Source organism: Tachysurus fulvidraco, chromosome 25, assembly GCF_022655615.1.
Source record: "Tachysurus fulvidraco isolate hzauxx_2018 chromosome 25, HZAU_PFXX_2.0, whole genome shotgun sequence".
NCBI classification, from domain to species: Eukaryota; Metazoa; Chordata; class Actinopteri; order Siluriformes; family Bagridae; genus Tachysurus; species Tachysurus fulvidraco.
The window spans coordinates 12,641,330-12,663,231 of NC_062542.1; the positions used below are offsets into that span (position 1 = coordinate 12,641,330).

The 21,902-nt window shown below is 39.2% G+C and overlaps 1 protein-coding gene across 4 annotated transcripts in view; it reads right to left on the reverse strand.

Moving 5' to 3' along the window:
• The window catches only part of ncoa2 (nuclear receptor coactivator 2), a 52,557-nt gene that overhangs the window by 14,787 nt on the left and 15,868 nt on the right, over window positions 1–21,902 (reverse strand). For all 4 annotated transcript variants that reach the window (XM_027174160.2, XM_047808471.1, XM_047808470.1 and 1 more), the window contains 4 exons: window positions 9,597–9,703; window positions 8,538–8,710; window positions 6,025–6,128; window positions 2,132–2,309 (listed from right to left, as the gene is read on the reverse strand). In XM_027174160.2, the coding sequence (XP_027029961.2) occupies window positions 2,132–2,309; window positions 6,025–6,128; window positions 8,538–8,710; window positions 9,597–9,685 (544 nt within the window). In that variant the 5' untranslated portion in view covers window positions 9,686–9,703. The remainder of the gene's footprint in view (window positions 1–2,131; window positions 2,310–6,024; window positions 6,129–8,537; window positions 8,711–9,596; window positions 9,704–21,902) is intronic.

Consider the following 21,902-nt stretch of genomic DNA (forward strand, 5'->3'; position numbering starts at 1 on the left):
CAATATAATATACATTATATTATAGGCTATATTATATCTATTAAATCATACTTGAATACTATCAACACTAGAAGTTCCTACACTATCACCTACACATTTTTTGTTCAGATCGTACTTACACTAACATGCATATCTATACTGACTGTATATTGCATGTATTTTATACTTGCATATATTGTATACATGTACACAGTAAATAACTAAATACAATACATTACATTTTAATACATGCCGATTTAAGAAAATACACCTACTAAACTACAAGTTACTATACTTACTGTTATAATAATGTTAGCTGCTGTACTATTTATTATATTAGCTCTAATCTTCTTACTACAAGTAACTATACTATAACCCCCAATATACTTATTATCCTGTACACCTAATGTATTGACTATTCTATAAACTCCCTGTACTTTGTGTTACCTTAGAAATACAACTGTAAGCTAATATACCCAGTATAAGGCATTACATGTTAATTTGCATATTTTAAAATACTTCATGTACAGTATACAGTAACCTGCTATAATTTAAAAATAAAATGGCAATATACTTGATGTAAGTTACTATACCAGAACCTAAAGTACTTACTATACTATAAACTGCTATACTTACTATGATACCTTAGTACAAGTGGCTATAAGCTAACATACCAAATATTTTGTGTTAGTATACTTATACTTATTCTGTAATATTTCTTTACTAACAACATATAAGAGGAGAGAATATATATATATATATATATATATATATATATATATATATATATATATATATATATATATATATATATATATATACATTATAAACTAATATACTTACAATGCTAGCTTAGTACAAGCGGCTATGAGTCAGTGTACCCAGTATATTGTACTCCATGTTAGTATACGTATTGTATAATACTTCATGTACATGCTTAAATATAAAGTACTAAAATGTAGTGTTACTTAAATTGAACCTAATGTACTTATTATAGTACAAACTAATATACATACTTACTATGTTAGCTTAGTACAAGGTATTACATGTCGGTATACTTATTGTATAATACTTCATGTATATACTGTACTATAAACTAAAAGACTTAGTGGATTATTACCTTGGTACATTAGGCCATAAGATAATATATTATACTGTAATAAATATAATGTACTTACATCTAAGGAACTATACTAAAAACCTAATGTACTTATTATGCTTATCAGCTTAGTACAAGAGGTTAAAAGTCAACATGCCTGCTATAGTGTATTCATTTATAAGATACTACATGTTAATATAGTTATTTAACAATACGTTATGTACTATAATATAAGAAACTACAAAATTACCGTGGAATACATATATGATACGACTCACTACGTTAAAGGGCGATTACCTGTTGTAAATGACTAGAATTGAACCTAATATATTTACCATATTATAAATACTATACTATACTGCCTACATATTACCTTAGTATATGAGGGTACCAGATATATAATAAGTTACAAGTTACTATACTTACTGTATGTTTTCTATAGCTCAATACTTTAGTATACGTTACAATAATTTCCTGTGAATACACTTGTATAATTTATAGCAAGTGCTTTGTTATCGCTACCAAAATCACCACCTCATTCTTCTATTTCATTTCTATTTTAAGTGAAAGTGACGTGACATACGGCTAAGTATAGTGAGCCATGCTCAGAATTTGTTCTCTGCATTTAACCCATCCAAAGTGCACACACAAACACAGCAGTGAACACACACACAGTGAACAAACACCCGGAGCAGTGAGCAGCCATTTATGCTGCGTAGTCCGGGGAGCAGTAGGGGGGGGTTCGGGCCTTGCTCAAGGGCACCTCAGTCGTGGCCGGCCCGAGACTCGAACTCACAACCTTAGGGTTATGAGTCAAACTCTCTAACCATTAGGCCATGGCTTCCCCCTCATTTTTTTTCTTTAGAAAAAAAAATCTACTTTATTATCTACTATCTACTTTATTATAAGCTAATACACATTGTGTACTAATAGACACTATAAGCGATTCTGAGACATTTTTAAACCTGCATAGGTCACAGATCAGTATAATGCATAATAATACATACAAGTCTAAAAGTTAAAAAGAAGGAGAGCATGAAGCGGTGTGTTTACCGAGTGATTTAGGAAGCAGGTTCTTGATAAACTCTGCATGGTCTCCTACGTGTAAAATGCTGTAAACACTTGTGTTCATAAGCTCCTCCTGATTGTAGCGCAGGTACTGGGACACATTTTCTGACACAAACACAATGTTCCCTTCCATGTTCACCACAAAGAAGAAGCCATCCAAGGCCTAGAACAGGGGGGAAAAAAGTAAATGTAACAACAAATCTTAAACAAGATTAAATAGAACATAAAGCAGGAATCATATATTGCATCTCACAAAAACAGGCAGAGAAATGACAGGAGGTAGAGAACATCTGTCCAAGTGTGCTTGGTGTGATATATTGTGGTTCTGGTGATCTACTGCAATCTGGACCTCGATGTGTTTCTTATTGTCTGACTGCAGCAGGGATGATGAGGCAGTCCCTAAGTCAGAGAAGTGTACTCACTGAGTCGATATCAATAAACCCTTACATTTGTTTGTTTGTTTGTTTTTGTAAATCTACAATGACCTTGTTTAATTAGAAGTGATGTATAATGTGACGGGCACAAAAACAGTTAAAGTAAATCTGTCTCTGTGTGTGTCTGTGAGACAGAGTCAGAAAGAGGGAGGCAGAGAGAGAGAGAGAGAGAGAGAGAGAGAGAGAGAGAGAGAGAGAGAGAGAGAGAGAGGGAGAAAGAGAGAGAACCTTAAGACCTGCAACAGCTGCTCGCCCTCATTCTCAATGCAGATTACAGACTTCAACTCCATCAGTGTTTGTCAGTGTGTGTGTGTGTGTGCGCTTGCATGTGTGTTATTCGGGAAGGGGGTGTCGGGGGGGCATTGTTGAAAAGTAGCACTTGCAGTGTCTGACAAGGACGAGTCAGGCGAGTGTTAATTGAAGGAGCGCTGCATCACGGAGCATATGTGTTCCCTTCTTAGCGGTGCTCTTTCCCATTGCCCCAGGCTATATCTGTAGTTCTGATAGAGACAAAATCCCTAATCTCTATTTTACAGTGTCTACAGGTGTCAAGTTTCATTTAATATGCTTTAAGGCCTTTTGAAAGCTACTTAGAAAATATATTAGCCGATTACGATTTAGGACTACTGAAATATGAGAATATAAAACTCAGAACTAATACTAAAATTAGTTCATAAGAAAATCTGACACAAAAAGACACAGTATTAAAAGGTGTTAGTATTGTCCTGTTTCAGGAGTCTGCATTTCCTCAATGTATCTCTCCTTTTTAGAAGATACAGACAGAGTACTCTATGACAATTAAATTAAGAATCCTGATGGAAACCTCAAAGCGCCTGTCCACTCATGGTAATACTCTGTGTGTGTGTGTGTGTGTGTGTGTGTGTGTGTGTGTGTGTGTGTGTGTGTGTGTGTGTGTGTGTGTGTGTGTGTGTGTGTGTGTGTGTGTGTGTGTTGGAGTATAGGAGTGAAATGCGACACCATCGTCATTACATTTCTGCTTTAGATTTACAAACAATAGCCATTTCTTAATCAATGTTTTATATTACTCTTCATCTGTGCAGCAGAGTTAAATGTTCAAATTAAGAGAGATGAAGAATGAGAGAGGCATCTGAGGAGCAATATAAGAGAGAGAGTGAGGGGGTGTGTGTGTGTGTGTGTGTGAGAGAGAGAGAGAGAGAGAGAGAGAGAGAGAGAGAGAGAGAGAGAGAGACATGGCCTCTGATGGTCATATTAAGTACATAGTGCAGTGTAAACACACACAGTGCTGACTCCACCTCTATCAAGTTGCACAATAGCATGTTCAGAAATGTGCTGATAGACGAACAGGCGATTCGGGCTCCGTCCCAATTCGCCACCCCATGGTGCTTACATAACCAACTCTACTACAGAGGGGAGAACGGTTTAGCTGCCAGGCTGAGAGGCTTTAACGCACACACAGCAAAACAGAGAGGGCAAACCACACAAAGCACACAGAAATGCACAAAGTGGCTACAAACCAGTTGGATAACGAGAAAGTGAATGAATGTTAGACTACAGAAAATAATTAAATGACTTGATTCGGTTCATCTATGTTAAATAACATGAATCGGATGAAGTAAAGCAATTGATAAAATCTCATCGATACATGAAATTGAAATATACTGAATCAAATCTGATGAACTGAATCAAACTAAACCTGAATGATATTAAGTGACTCATGTAAATAAACTCAAATCTGTCAAATTAGCTGAATCCAATTAAGTTCATTAAAATAAACTAATCAAAGGTTGTTGGTAATTCTCATCCACTTGTTTTCGCCTATGACAGGGAAGAATGACATCACACCTTGCAATACAAACTGCTGCTCATGCTACATGACAGCACAGCGTAACACAATCAGAGCATTTTATCTGTCCGAGCTGTCTGTATGATTCCTAATACATGAGCATAGAGTCACCCATGATTGGCTAGTGTCACTCTGATTGACAGGTGACAAAGTAATACCACCCCCTCACCCGAAAAGCAAAGCCAGTTACACGCTCTTAGACTCTCAGCCATGGATGCGGCGTTTTAGGGATTCGAATTTGCAAATCTCCTAACGAAAGTCCAAACGCGATGGACTAACACCCATTAGGAGCCAAAGTTAATTAAACAACTCCAGTCAAATCAAACAATTCAAGAGATTCGAATCAAAATAAGTGAATCAAATGAGCCAAACTGAATCAAATCATTTCAATTGAGTCAACTGAATCAACTCAAACTCTTTATCTTATAAGTGACTCTTGTAACGTCAATTCTATTTGATTTTATTCTCATACATAAACAGCGAAGCATTCAAAGTAGGAAAACACTGACTTTTAACGTTATAATATGAAGTGGTGATTAAGTGAAGAAGCTGTATCTCGAACCACATACTCTAACATCTACATGCATATGTGTGTATAATGTGTTCAGACTGGGAAATTAAAACTATTAATACCTGAATGATGTGCTAAAACAGCAGATAAACACTCCATGGTTGCAGCTGCTCTACATAGAGGAAGCAGCGGACCATAAGACAACTGCGCTCTGCAATTTTTAAAGCAATCAAAAAACTCAGCAGCACCATGGATGGTGTTCCTGTGGCGGATGTAAGACACAAGTGCAATGACCCTTTCTGTTTTCTGTTTGTTTCCCTCATTTAAGGCTACAGAAAGAGACTACGCAGTCAAATAGATAGTATAGCAATGCACTGCATAATGTGATTTGAGACGGAGCCAAGGTTTTTTTTTCTTCTTCAATGAGTGAGTTTAATTAGTCACTGTCAACACTGCAGGTGCGGATCGTCCCTCTGTTCTAAAGTCTCTTACAGATGGAGAAAAAGAACACACACGTGTTATTTTTAGCATCTGCTGCGTGTATACGTCGATGCCGGACCTCTGGAGCTATAAATATTCCCTGATAATCCGTGTGATGCATCTACGTGTCCAGCTCAGCCTGTTTGCTTCAATGTGCTTCAACACACATTCATCATTACAATCTCAAGGTAATCTGATTAACTTACAACCCCCTTATATTTCCTTATAACAGCAGTGTTTTATCCCTTTGTAGCACAACATTTTTCCAATGACTTCTGTAAAAAAAAAAAGGAGACTTCTAAATAAACGTCTCCTTACAGAAAACTACAGAAAGGAAAACATACATATTTTTTTGACTGGTGGATTAAAGCTGTCTCTTATGTCATACAGTTTTATCTGTCTGACCTACAGAGTGAGACAGAGGCAAAGAAAAAGACTGAGTGGAGATCCTGCCTTCTTTTTTCTGTGCATATGCTCATGTTCAACATGTGTGCAGCTGTGTGTGTGTGTGTGTGTGTGTGTGTGTGTGTGTGTGTGTGTGTGTGTGTGTGTGTGTGTGTGTGTGTGTGTGTGTGTGTGTGTAACAGGGTCATTTTAACTCAGAAGCCACATGCAGGAAAAGACCCACCTCCAGCATCATTGGTCCGAGGGCATCTTTGTCAATAACACTTTGGCCTGTGGACGAGACATCGGCCTTCTGCACCTCGTCCTCGCTGCACACAGCTGCTTTCTCTGAGACACACACACACACACACACGCACACACACACATACACACACACACATTAGAAAGTCAAATCCACCTAAATCAAACAGAATAAAGCAATGAAACCATTTGAATAAACAAGAAAACATTGGGCAAAAACTATATACATATTAGAGTCCAGAGTAGAAATGACTAAATCTTTCATCTAGATATGTGACAAAAGACAGCAGATTTTTTTCCCCCTGTACATAATGTATTTATGTACATTTTAAACATTTTAAAAAATCTTCGAAAAAGTCTTTAGGCTTAAATAAAATTGAGACATTAAATGAAGAATGAAGAAATTACCTAGCCGAATCTAGCTATGTTAAACGGCTAGGTTGTACCGCTTATACTACATTTCGCACATAAAATAGCTGTTTGTAAACAATTGTTTTGGTGTGTGGATAACTGAAAACATACAGTACCAGCAACGTTACTGCAAAAAGTGTGAAAAATGGAATCCAACACAACCCTTAAGGGAACTCTTATGTTTAGTCTTTACTATCACATTCATTCGTTCGTTTGTTCCTTCATATCAGGGTCATAATATTCCCCATCCCTCCTCCATCACGTATCATAAATAAACCAACTCTTACATCTGGTGGCTTCACTATTGCTCCGTCTGTCACCTATTTAAGCCTTAACTAGGAGGAGGAGGAGGACAGTACAGTACAATTATTTTCTTCACATGTGCCCTAAGGCCCAACAGTGGCAGCTTGGCGGTGCTGGGGCTTGAACCCCTGATCTTCTGATCAACAATCCAGAGCCAGTAAGTAGCCACTGGCTAATTTATTAATGACTTTGTCAAAATGTAAACATTTGGAGGTATAATATTTTTAGTCGTGGTATCTGCTCTTATTAAACATTGCATTTAAGAAGAATCCGAGCTTAAGACCCGGTTTCTGAAAGTGCCTCAGAGGCTCTCTTTGTAACATCTAGGACTCCATAGTGCGAGCTCATTGTAAATACTGTATCTAATGATCATCTGATTACGTTCATCAGCATGTGAGGGAGTCGGACGTAGCATGAATGTGCTGTCCTGATTCTGATTAGCAGATTAACTGTGCTGGGATGACGTGCAGCCAAACGACAGAGCTGTGTGTGTGTGTGTGTGTGTAAAACAGCTTCACTAGAGGCTGTGTGCTCCATCACTGAGTCTCTCCTCCACTATTTTACTCCCACTGGATCTCTGACACTCGCTTCCCTCTACGACATGATGACGCCAACAAAAATGCGCTGATCAATCACAGGTCGTGTCCCAAACTACACTTAAATACTGTTCTGTCAGTGGTGCGTAGTGTTTTAGTATTTAGCAAAGCGCTGGTAGCTAGGTTAAGTGTTTGGCAGACAAAACAAGGCATCCTAGTTACCATGACAACTGGCTGCTGTCTGTGGCTACCCAATGTTACTGTACTAAAGAGAGAGAGAGAGAGAGAGAGAGAGAGAGAGAGAGAGAGAGAGAGAGAGAGAGAGAGAGAGAGAGAGAGAGAGAGACTGCAGCCACTGAAGTAAGCTATGCATTACATTGCTCAATATTACATAACCCAAGATCTCACACACAATCAGTGAGTCAGGAACAACCCCCAGCATCAGCATGACTCATCTACATGCTCTCTCTCACTCACACAAACACTCACTCACACACTCACTCACTCACTCACTCACTCACTTACACTACTCACTTACACACTCACTCACTCACTTACACTCACTCACTCACTCACTCACTTACACTCACTCACTTACACACTCAGTCACTTACACACACACTCACTTACACACTCACTCACTTACACACTCACTCACTCACTCACTCACTCACTCACTTACACACTCACTCACTCACTCACACACTCACTTACACACTCACTCACTTACACACTCACTCACTCACTTACACTCACTCACACACTCACTCACTCACACACTCACTTACACACTCACTCACTTACACACTCACTCACTTACACACTCACTCACTCACTCACACACTCACTTACACACTCACTCACTTACACACTCACTCACTTACACACTCACTCACTCACTTACACACTCACTCACTTACACACTCACTCACTTACACACTCAGTCACTTACACACACACTCACTTACACACTCACTCACTTACACACTCACTCTCTCACTTACACTCACTCACACACTCACTCACTCACTCACTCACTCACTCACTCACTCACTCACTCACTCACTCACACACTCACTTACACTCACACACTCACTTACACTCACTCACTCACTCACACACACTCACACACTCACACACTCACGCACTCACACACTCACTCAGACACAAACACTCGAGCAGGTGGGAGTTACACAATACGTTTGTCTCAATGTAACAAGCACGTTTGTTAGTGTGTGTGCCGTACCTTGCTCTTTTATTTGACGGATCTGCTTCACAGTTTCTTTCAGGATTGCACATTTGTCAGGCTTGACGTTGAAGTTATCGATGTCGTTGATGTTGGCAAAGATCAGCTCGGCGAGTTCTTCAATGTATTTATTCTCCTGCTCACGGTTTCGTTTCTCGGTGCTCCGCTTGGGGCTGTCGAAAAGGAAAGAAACGTCAAGACCCTGAAAGTATTATAACTCCAGTAGATGCCTGCTAACTCGGCAGTGCAAAAAAAGTATAAAAGAGGTCATTAGAATGGGTCATTAGGATAGATGTCTTAGAACAGATGCTACAGATCACGTGTAAGTTTATCATGTGAACGGGATATACCACTATACCCGAGGTGGAGACTAGGGCCGTCTCGTTTTTGACTATTTTCCTGTAGCTCTGTCGTGTTTTACTCCTTAATTAATAAACAGAGTTTAATCGTCTTGATGAATGACCAGAGTCACATTGTTAAAATTTAGACACATGAAAAGGAGGAAAACTTCTTATATTCTGTGAATAAAGATTCTCATTTAAGCAACTAAATGAACAAAAACACACACAGTGTGATCACACACACACACACAAATACACAAACATACACACATGTGCAGACACAAATTCACAACAATACACAAAAACGCACACATGCAGACACACACATACATAAATACACAAACATACACACAAACACATATGCGCACACACAGATACACAAACTTACACACAAACACACATGTGCAGACCCACACATACATAAATACACAAACATACACACAAATACACAAACTTACACACAAACACACATGTGCAGACCCACACACACATAAATACACAAACATACACACAAACACATATGCGCAGATCCCCACACACAAAAACAAATGTGCACACACACAAATACACAAACATACACATGAGCAGACACGGACACAAATACACAGGCACAGAAATAAACAAACATACACCCAAACACATACACACACGTACGCACAAACAGATACACGCACACACACATACAAACACACACAAGCTCAAACACACACAAACATACCTTGGACCCAGGAGCTCTGATGAGCAGTCTTTGCGTTTCTGAGCCTCGACCCTAGCAGGGTCAGATGAGTTTTCCCCTATGCCGCTCATTTTAATACATGCCAGCAACTGCAGAGAGAACACACACACACACACACACACACACTGTCAGTACAACACACATTCACATAAAGACCCAAACACACTGTGTTTCATTTGCTGCACAGTTTCTAGGGATGGACGATACGGCAAGAACCTCATATTGTGATACACAACATGCATCGTGATACACATGGCTGCTAACAACACAGAACTTGCTTGAGGATACTCTTAGCTCCAGTGTATAAAAATAAATGTTCACTTGTGACCATTTTATAAGATTCTGTTGCTTTCCAAAACACATTGTGTCAAAAGAAATAAATAATAAAAGCTTCGAGCTTTTATTAGCACAACGGGAGAAACAAGGAGACCGATAACACATCACAAGTTCAAGCAACTAACATGCAAAGCTCTGGACAAGAGGAAATGGATCATATTTAAATATGACCATTAGGTTGAGAGAAGTGAACCGTAGCCCGCGTGATGTCGAGAGAAGCGTTGAAACCTGTAGCTACCAGTTTAGCAGTGTCGCGCTGCTGGTCTGCTGTAATTTATAATATATAATACATATATATATATACATATATACTGTATATATGTACCAGAATGATTTCATCTGATACCATGCAAAGATCAGTTTATGATGAGGCACAGATCCCAGATAATCAGAGCTGATTAAAGGGAAAAAAAGATGTTTGAGGGTCACATGATTTAGTCACATGGTTGGTGCTGGGAGGCAAAAGGGCTGAGCGAAAAAAAGTGGAGCAAAGGCGAAGTCAATCAATTAGATTCTACAATAGGTCTGTTCTCTAGAGAGCGAGAGAGTACCACACACACACACACACACACACACACACACACACACAGTGAGAGAAAGATGGTGAGACTGGAAACGATAGAGAGAGATAGAGAGAGAGACTGTAACACCTACATATCAGAGACGCACCAATCAGGTTTTTTGATCTTCTCTGTAAAAGTGTGTCTCTGATTAACTCTTTTTACTTAATCAACACAGGGTATATCAATCAAGTGTTGATGGTTTAGTCCTCGTGAAGGCTGTCACACAGTCTGACTCTTCATCATCATCATCATCATGATGTGTTGCTATTGAGCTCAACGCAAATAACACCTGCTGGCCAATGTGAACTCTCCAGGCCAGCAGGGGGCTGTATTCATATTTATTATATTCATTTTTAGATTTAGATTCAGAAAACTAAAAACGTAAAAAGTGGCAGTACTGCAAGTCTGAAATCTGCAGGACACAAGACAGACGCATATTCTTCATCCTTTCACCCAGAGAATATGAGGGATGCAAACTTTTGCACCCAGAAGGACAATAAATACGATTGATGCCAACAGCAAGTGTTGTGTGATGTAAATGTAAAATGTGCCGTTTTAAAACTTGCAGTTGTTTGCTGGAATTGAAATAAATCAAATAAATCCACTCATTTTCTACCGCTTATAAAAACATCTCGGGTCACGGGGAGCCTGTGCCTATCTCAGGCGTCATCGGGCATCAAGGCAGGATACACCCTGGACGGAGTGCCAACCCATCGCAGGGCACGCACACACACACACACACACACACACACTCTCATTCACTCACGACGAACAATTTTCCAGAGATGCCAATCAACCTACCATGCATGTCTTTGGACCGGGGGAGGAAACCGGAGTACCCGGAGGAAACCCCCGAGGCACGAGGAGAACATGCAAACTCCACACACACAAGGTGGAGGCGGGAATCGAACCCCGGCCCTGGAGGTGTGAGGCGAACATGCTACCCAGTAAGCCACCGTGCCCCCCCCCCCCCAAATAAATCCAATAAAATAATAAACAAAAGGTCGATCAGGGTCTTGACTCATGAACGTCGCCTGCGGATCAACCGCTTAATAAAGAAACAACAGCAAGGTTAACAGTGCCGGATTCTACAGTTACTAAAAAAAGCACTTCAACATGGAGAGAAAGCAAAAAAAAAAAAAAAAAAAACAGTAACAGATCGGTTCTGGTTATCGGTCACCGGTGTCGTTATATATGCACAGGAAATGACATCGGCATCCCTCAGTGCATGTGGAAGAACAGGGAAATGAGGCGTAATGAATTATTGAAGGTGAAATGCATTTTAATAACGACCACAGATGGTAATGGACTAGAGAATAAGATGTGGCTGCATAGTGGGGCAGAAAAACTGGTTAATGGGAGCTTCGGCAAATAGGTCACTGAATACCATCATATATAATAGAGCTGATAGACGAGGAGAAAGTGAAGATGCTGCACTGTGTTAGAATGAGCATGAAAACCTTAGTAGGAAAGAATCTTTAGTTTTGTCTGTTCTAAAGAATCGGACTAGTCTGGACACACACACACACACACACACACACACACACACACACACACACACACACACACACACACACACACACACATATATATATATTCCAGAAGTACTCTCCAGTCTAGAGCGTCTGGCACAGTGTGGGTGACTTACACAGAGCAGCATCGGGGCATGTCCCAATATTCAAATGAGCTGAATGTTGATAATAAATCAAGCAACTTACATTTATACGATGACTTTCTCACACTCACACTCAAAGTAGATGTGGGTTTGCTGAAGGAATTCCTGTGTGTGTGTGTGTGTGTGTGTGTGTGTGTGTGTGTGTGTGTGTGTGTGTGTGTGTGTGTGTGTGTGTGTTAGAGAGAGGGAGAATCTGAACTTCGTAGAAGGATGTAAGAAAGGATTTTATGTTTTTAAATGACATACAGACATAATAAGACTTTACATTTAGAAAATAAAAACAGAATTGAGGGAGGGAGGGAGAGAAGGAGGAAGGACGGAAGGGAGGAAAGAAGGAAGGACATTCGAAAGATAGGAAAGGTAGGAAGACGGGAAAAAAGTAAGAAGTAAGAACATGGAACAAACGAAATTACAACGAAAAGATGGAAGCAAACGAAAAGGAAATAGAAAAATGAAAAAGGGGAAGGATGAAAAGGGAAATGAAAAACAAAAGGGAAGGGAAGGGAAGAAAGAACAGAAGGAAGGATGGAAGAAAACCAATCAGCTTGTATAGTTGGAAGTCAAATAAAATACATATTTGTCTGTGTTTTGAATATAAAAGTTTCCCACTTTGATCTTAAATAATTATTTAAATAGGATAAAGTTTATTTAAAACACACACACACACACACACACACACACACACACACACACACACACACACACACACACACACACACACACACACACACAAACACACACATACACACACACAGCACTCTGCTCTAATGCTCTTTATGTTCTCTACATTAGGAGGGCTGAGTTTACTCTAGAAAACGAGGTGTGAGGAAGAATCGTACTGTACTCCTCACACACTGCTGCCAGCCAGCTGGAGTTTAAACAGATTAAGAAGTGCATTAAAGCGTCCATGAAACGGCATGAAGGAGGTGATCTGATTCTGTGTGAGACGTGTTCAGGGGTCTGACTTCCATCACAAGATCCAAGCACATTTAACCTCCACACTTTACTGATACGATCTATAAGAGACGTGCTGATTATTGGGATGGGTGATATGCAGTCCACATGGCTCTTTTTGGAAAGAAAAAAAAAAAGGAAATAAAGTGCAGGAGGAGTCAGTTGTTTCATTTATTTATTTATTTGTTTGTTTGTTTGTTTATTTGTTTATTCATTATTCATTTATTTATTTATTTTAAATATACAAATTGTAATTTCAGACCCTACACATCTTATTGTAAATAGCTATATACACATAACCATAGACCATGAAAAACGTGAGAAAACTAAGATTTATCATTGGTTATTCCTTCCTCTGAGCTATCTGCAGTGTGTGAGCTAAGTAGGTGGAGACACGCACGCACACACACACACACACACACACACACACACACACACACACACACACACACACACACACACACGGCTGCATGGTGCCAAAGCATGAGGCTGGCACGCTGTTAAGGCCTGGCCTGCACACACACACGCACACACACACACACACACACACACACACACACACACACACACACACACACACACACACACACACACACACATTACGTAAGGCAAGTGCTGCTATTGGATCCCTGCTGGATTGCAGTGGCCTACTTTACCAGAACGACAGAGAGAGAAATCAAATCACTGCAACGAGAGCGAGGTTACTTTATAACACAGACACGCCGGTTTAACCATAACACATGCCACAAGCTGCCTCATGACTACCAGACATTAAAGAGACATTTCTGTACACCATTACCAAGGCATATGCCCATAAAATATAAAAAAATATAATATATATATGTAAAAATATATATGTATATATGCTGAGGAAATACAGTCTCAACCCCAGTGTGCCAACAGGGAACAAGGTCCAGACTTCAGGACTTCATGATATCAGAATGACTGACAGCCCTGCAGTGTCGACTGGAGGAAGCTCATAGAAACTGAAGTATGAGCAATTAAAGAAAGCAAACACTTCAGTCAAGAGAGACTTAAGAACATTGAACAGTCTCCACGACTCAACCTCATTTCCTAAATGATACCAAAATCAAAACAAGCTGACTCGGGGAGCTTTCGACAGATTTCACCCTCTGGATGTGGGGCAAGAACCAAATCATTTCACAACATGAATAAACATCCAACTACTGTGCAATACACTATGTTGCTGAACACCGCACTGAACACCACACTGAACACCGCACCAAAATGTACCCTGCATTGAACCCTGCACTGAACCCTGCACGGAATACCGCACCGAACACTGCATTGAACCCTGCACCGAATACCGAATTGAACACCACACCAAACATTGCATTGACCCCTGCACCAAACACCCACTGCATTGAACCCTGCACCAAACACTGCATTGAAACCTGCACCAAACACCGCACAAAACATTGCACTGAAATTTAGAGAAAATAAAACCCCCAATTTTTTTTGTAAAATGCTAAAGTTCATCTCCCATAGAGATGTGAATGAGTGCGACAGCCATAAGCATGTGATTTCCATCTTTTTTTTTATTCCATCAAACCAGTAAACTCTGGTGCACACTGGATGGAGGCGAAGTCATGCTCGAGAAGACCAATGAAATCAGTAACAAAACAATTGATTACAGGAGAAAAGACAAGCATTGGATTGATTTGCGGTGACACTTTAGAGTCTTGATCTCTCCAGAGCTACATGTTTAGGGAATAAAATTCAGTGTGTTTGCGTACTTTTGCGCTGTGATAAGAGAATTGTTTTTTTCATGTGCTGTTTGGAAACAGGTAGAACTCGCAATCTAGCTCAGAAACTTTTAACGCTTTTAATCACAGACATGTCCAAGTTCTGCAGATAATAATAATAATAATAATAATAATAATAATAATAATAATAATAATAATAATAATAGTTCCACAGCAACAATCCAAAGCAACATTATTATTATTACTATTATAACATTTACAGTACAAAAATACCGGATGTTTATTTTTTCAAAATGTGGTTTCAAAGCAGCAAAAAAAACCAACATGTAGATTTGAACCATGTCGATTTATTTGAAAACCTTGGTGTGATTTGTTAAAAACGTTATTCTACACGACAACTTTGTAACCTAGCACTTTATTTCCCTCACTTTATGGAACCACAAATAAGCAACGCTGGAACTCTCTCATCTAATATTAATGCACAACAATAATTTTACAAAATAAACAGCCGTTGCATCAAAACAAGCCTCTGACTTTTTATATATTCACTTTTACTGACAGCAGAAATAAGAACCTTTATTATTTAGCCTCATGCTGCTTTCATTTATTTGTCAACGCTGTTTTATTTTTATTGCTTTGGTTAAAAATGGATGTTTTTATTTAATAGATTTTTCCCCCATCTCCTACCAGTTAGCGCATAGTCTATGAAATATTTTACAACAGCTCTTTCTTATGTTATGACAGCTGCAATGTCATTACTATGACATGGTTATGTCAGTGTTATGGCACAGGGGTTTGCATGCTTCAGTCGCATTCTTATTTGCCAAGTCGGCTATTTTTTAACCATCTTCCCTCCGAAGACTCCACCCTTTCAGCTAACCGTAAAAGCGTAACAAAATGGTCCTGCTACGCAAGGCACTACGCTACTATGCAGTTTTTTTGGACGCTGTCGTCAGTCAGACAAAACATAAAGAGCATAATCGCTACTGTATTTACTGGATTTGACCCATGAACTCTATATATCGCTTCTGCTATTTTCATTTGTTTTCATTACATGACCATAAGAAGGTGCGTTTTTTCCCCCAGGGCACAGCCGTTAAACTTTACTAACCATTACAAATCAAATGCGAATATAAAAACACCCAATAAAGAAGAATTGGCCAATGGGAATATTTTGTTCTTTCTTTTGCTCAGTATAAAACATATTTGTAACCGGAAAATGGCGTTTTAGTGAAGACGCAAAGTCAAAGTCAGTTAAGAACAGACGTAATACTAAATATATTTATTAACAAATCTTACAAAATGTTTCTATTTGATTGTATATTACTATGTTGTTGTTTTTTTTTTCATGTTAATGTGTTGTTTTGTTTTTTATTATTGTTGCGTCTACTGTTACCTTTGTGGCCAGGTCATAAAGATTAGCAACTGATATAAGTACGGACAAGCTTTTAGATTTACATTTACATTTATTACTATTATTAAGTATTAAGAATAAAGTATTGATATTAATAATTAATATCTGGGAAGTATTAACTATTATATTTAATCACACTTGACCACTTGATTTGTCTTTTAATCTCTTTTCCTGACAAACTTTCACTTCCCTTTCCTAACATCAAACAGGCTGTTCGTTTCCTGCCAGCTTGTTGAGTGCAGCTGCAGAAGGCTGGAAAATTACACACCACACTGCAGATTTATACACGGCTGTGTGTGTGTGTGTGTGTGTGTGTGTGTGTGTGTGTGTGTGTGTGTGTGTGTGTGTGTGTGTGTGTGTGTGTGTGTGTGTGACTTTACACACTGCCGAATATCAGTGTTACAGCACAGCGTGAGGTTAATTAACCACAGAGCATGAGGTTTATAAAGAGAGGAAACGGCAGTGTCCAACCTTTTGATGAACGCTAACATCCAAACATTAAGTCGCTCTGGAGGGTGAATTGCAACCTGCTAAATTGTGTCTGCTTATAATGGGAAAGAAAAATAAACAACACACACACACACACACACACACACACACACACACACACACACACACACACACACACACACACAAATGCCATTGCATGTTGCATTGAATGAAACAGGTAGTTTTTGTCCCATTAGCGTTGCATTTAGTTAAGTTTCGAGGAACGACGAGCATGCGAGACAGCTTGGGCAGAAATTATAGCCAACCTGCAGTTTCTTTTTGTATATCCGTTTTCTAAAATGTAAAGAAATAAGCAATTTAAACCACCAGACTGCAGACTCAGATGAAGCACACAAATAAAGATCAATGAACAGTGCAATAGACAAGAAGGTTTAACAACCAGAATTCACTAACTTTTCTGGGTGTGAAGAAAACCAGACAGTAATGAAGGTAAAAAGTGAGATTGAGATATTGGCAGAAAGTCAGAAAAAAAGTGAGACGGACTGAGAGAGAGAGAGAGAGAGAGAGAGAGAGAGAGAGAGAGAGAGAGAGAGAGAGAGAGAGAGAGAGAGATTGCAATCATTGGCAGAATCAGAAATGTGTGACAAACATTACACAAAAGAAAGAAAGAAAGAAAGAAAGAAAGAAAGAAAGAAAGAAAGAAAGAAAGAAAGAAAGAAAGAAGGAAAGAAAAATGGAAAGAAAGAAAGAAAGTAAGAACATTGCTTAGCAAAGCTGACTAATTAGCACACTGGATGACAGACTAGATGATGGACAAGATGATCTTTTTTCAATTCAGAAAATAAAAAGATTGTTCAAAACGCTGATGAAACTGAGCGAAACTAACATTTACATTATTGGGCGTCAACGCAGCAAAAATGGCCACGCAAGTTAGGTGGGCGGGATCGATAATTTTATCCAATCATGTCCGTGTTTGCCCGTGTGTATGTAAGATGATAGACGACACTGTCTGCTACGCTGCCCTGTGACACTGCATGAGCAAAAATATAAAACACAACAAGCACCTGATCAGTTATTCATTCTCTGATTATGACAATATTATAAATTATTGTGCTATATATTTCTTTATTATAATTATTCATTACTTTAGCTACCATTTGAAGCCTTGTCAGATTGGTTTCCAGGCAGCCAGAACAGGACGGCGTCTCGCTTATTTCAACAACGCATCCTTTTATCCTTTTCTCATTTCTTAGCTTCTTCCTCCAAGAAAGCGAGAAAACAAAACCGGGACAGGAGGAATCAAGGACAAAAGTATTTTGTGAACTGTAATGTTTATGTCCATGCAATTTCATTTAAAATTTGATCCTAAACACAATTTTAATCATCATCTGACTATAGTCCAATACATTCTAATTGGATCTTGTTTGAAAGAAAGAAGACCCACAAAAACATAAAATCTGCAAGGAGTGAGTGTTTCAATCACCCATTCTTTTGCTGACTGTATGGGGGGGTCTAAGTAACGAAAATGATAAGTAAAGTAATGAAAATAAGCGGGAGACAAAAAAAGAGACAGAAAATAAAACTCAGCTTCACTCATAAGCTCGTTCTGCCATCACTCCATCGCTCTAAAAAGACTCAGAAACGATCCATTTCCGGAAAGCTGATCGTGTTCATAAATGTTTAACACAGAGGGCCACTTCAGAGGGCCACTGGGAGATCATAGACACGTTCAAAAACAACCAGAGAGAGAGAGGAGGAGGGACGTTATGGACCGACGAGAGAGAGAGAGAGAGAATAGAGAGAGCGAGCGATGCGATGAGCGCGATTGCCAGCGCTATAACTCTCTCTCCTCTCGCGATACTTCAGATAATTATATCAATTTCTCTCCTATACATATCTACGATAGCTATCTTCTATTCTCCTCGCTCTCTTTCTTCTCTCTTTTCTCCTCTTTCTCTATTCTCTTCTCGCGCCCTCTCTCCTTTCTCTCTCTCTCCGCTCTTTCGCTCTCCTTTTCTCCTCCTCTCTCGTGCTCTTTCTTTTGCTTTCCTCTCTTTCCCTCTCTCGTCTCTCGCCTCTCTCTCTCTCTCTCGCTCCTCTCTTTTTCTCTCTCTCTCGCTTGCTTCTCTCTCTTTCTCTTTCTCTCTCCTTTCCCTCTCTCTCGCTCTCTCTCTCGCTCTCTCGTCGCTCGCTTTCTCCTCGCCTTCTCCTCTCAACTTACTCTCTTGCTCCTTTCCCTCCGCTCTTCGCTTTCGCTCTCTCTCTTTCTCTCTCTCCCTCTCTCTCCCTCTCTTTTCGCTCCTTCTCATTTGCTTCCATTCATTCCATACACACCAGAAGCTTATCAGAAGCTTTCGCAATATAAACTATTTCAAGTCACAGTTTACACCCAAGTGATTCAGTCGTGTCATTTGAAGGTTTTTTGGACAACTCCTCTCAAAAGTACTGACTTGGCACTTGAAAACGGGCCATGTTGTTATAAAATATGTTCATGACTGTTTTGTTGTAAAACCTACATTTTCCCGAGTGTGTTTTGGGATCAGTGTGTTAATGTAGTATCTTCAAATGAAAAAAGAATGATGGAGTATTTTAGGTAAAATCCAAATCTTTCAAAAAAAAAAAAAAAGGAGAGAATATAGGAATGAAGGCTGCCCATTTGTTATCAAATGGCATGAGAAGACAGACACAGCCGTTTGTGCATGAATACATCCATCCATTTTGTGTAATGCATGGGTCTATCCCAGGGGACTCGGGGCACAAAGTGGGGGAAACCCTGAAAAGGTTTGCAACGCATTACAGAGCACAAAATTAAGTACTATTTAAAGATGCTAATCAGCCTACAGCACATGTTTTGGGGCTAGGGAAGGAAACCAGAGTACACAGAGGAAACCCCCAAAGCACGAGGAGAACATGCAAACTTGCACATACACAAAGGGCAGAAACAGGATTCACGCCTTAAATCTGGAGGTATGACACCAAGGTGATAACCACTAAGTCAGCATGCCAGCTAATGGGTTTTAAAAGTGTTGTTGTTTAACATATTTGCTGATTTTATTATACAAATTAGCATAGCAGTTTAGATTATGGGGTTCATCAACATTCATTGTTTACAGCTATGTGAGACATGCCAACGTTCTTATGTGTAATGGCTGTTCTTACAAACAAATTTAAAACTATTCCATCTTGCCTAATGAACTAGCACCAGTATGTCTAGAATGTGGAAGCATATTGGTTAAGGCAGGGGTGGCCAACCTGCGGCTCTTTGCCCGGTTTCATGTGGCTTTTATGTTCATATCGAAGTTTGTATTTGTGTCTTTTTAATGTGCGTGTTCGCTTCTCTTGAGTTCAATACGGTATTTTCGTCAAACGCGCATGTGAGTGGGATGAAAATACCTCAAAGTTTCCCAGTAGGAGCAAGATCATTTGAGTAAACAATTTGTGTCAAGTTCGCTCTCAAAATGGCAGAGGAAAAAAGGTGATCATGTGTGCACATGCGTATGATGTGGCTCTTTGTGGTAACACAGTAAAAAAATGTGGCTCTTGGTCTCTGACTGGTTGGCCACCCCTGGGTTAAGGTGTTGGACCACTGAATAAAAGGTCATGACTTAGAAGCCCAGGACTACCAAGCTTCCACTACTGGGCCTTTGAGCAAGACCCCTGACCCTCATTTACTCAGTTGAATTTAAAAGAAAATAGCTAAAATGTAAGTCACTCGGAATAAGGCCATATGCCGAATGCCATAAATGTAAATGTCTGTGTTGTATCATATTATCTCGGGAATGTGGTGCCAATGGCTGTCTCCGAAAGATCCTCTCATCCTGTTCACTTACAGGTATCTTCATTAAGCTCTGCCTTATGAGAGAGTGACAAATGAAGCAGGACATTTACAGCTGGGTAGCTAAACCGCAAGCTTCACAAATGTTGAGGTTCGGTTTTCAGAAAAACAAAACAAAAACATTTAATGCAGGCACAACTCCTTCATAAGACAACTGACTAATGATTCGTGTCAGCTTCTGACTCACACATCTGATGCGTGAACAAATTAATGATGATGAATACAGCTTGCATTAAAATGCCTTATGCCACTTTTCAAGTTTGTCCAACACCAAATGTGTGATTCATCAGCAGGCAAACATCTGACATGTGTGGTGTTTATAGTGGGTTATCCTGTGTGTGGGTACACCACCAACACAGTGACTAAGAAACCCAGGTTCAACAAGAGAAAACGTTTAGTTTAGTGACCAACTGCTCATTTAAATCATCACACCTTCTTAAAGGAATGGCTTTGAAAAGTATCATCTGCTCAGTGTTCTTCCATTTCCTCCACATGGAATCAATCAGCCAAGACATGTTTAGTGCTTGGGAACAACTTCTTGAAGAAAGTACTGTACACCAAAGATTCCAGCTGTGGAGAAACAGCTCTGCTTACAATCAGGGAAGGAAAAAGAAAACTAAAATATCAAAGTTACAACAAAAACTAATGTACAATAACAGAATCACGAGAGACGATTCCCAGTATCGATCATTTAATCAATCGATCACCTAAAAGGGGAAAAACTTTTATTATCTTATATAGAGACTTGACTATTTTTCTTTATTTAGACATTACACTTTATCACAGTGATTAAATCTACAATTACCTGTTAAAAAATCTCACAATATTTCAAGAAAACAACACTGGATTGGTTCCTAATCGGAGTTTCGGTATTAAAAGAGAAAAATTGGTTAAAAGGCATCTCTGTTAGAAATGACAAGAAAATGAAAACTATGGAACAAGGAAACTACTGAATACAGAAAATAGAAAGTGCAGTTTAGAGCGACTAAGCAGCAGTAGAAATTAAAAAATGCTGACAGCTAGGGAACAGTGGGAATTGAAAACAATGAAACGTGTACTATTTCGCAAAATGATTTATTAGGGTGGAAAGTTATACGTTCGGCTCCCGCAACAATGCTTACAAGTTGCCATGACAACTGGCCTCTGGCTATGGGTGTGTCCTAATCCACACACTACATCAAAACTCTACATAATCATTTTTTTAATTATTGCTATTTTATTTTAGTTTATTTTATTGGATTGTTCCTATTTCTAAGTAATTTAACTTTAAGATCTTGCATGCAGCCAAGAAGGAAGTAAATACACACTTCCTAACATTCCCAATTCATCAGAAC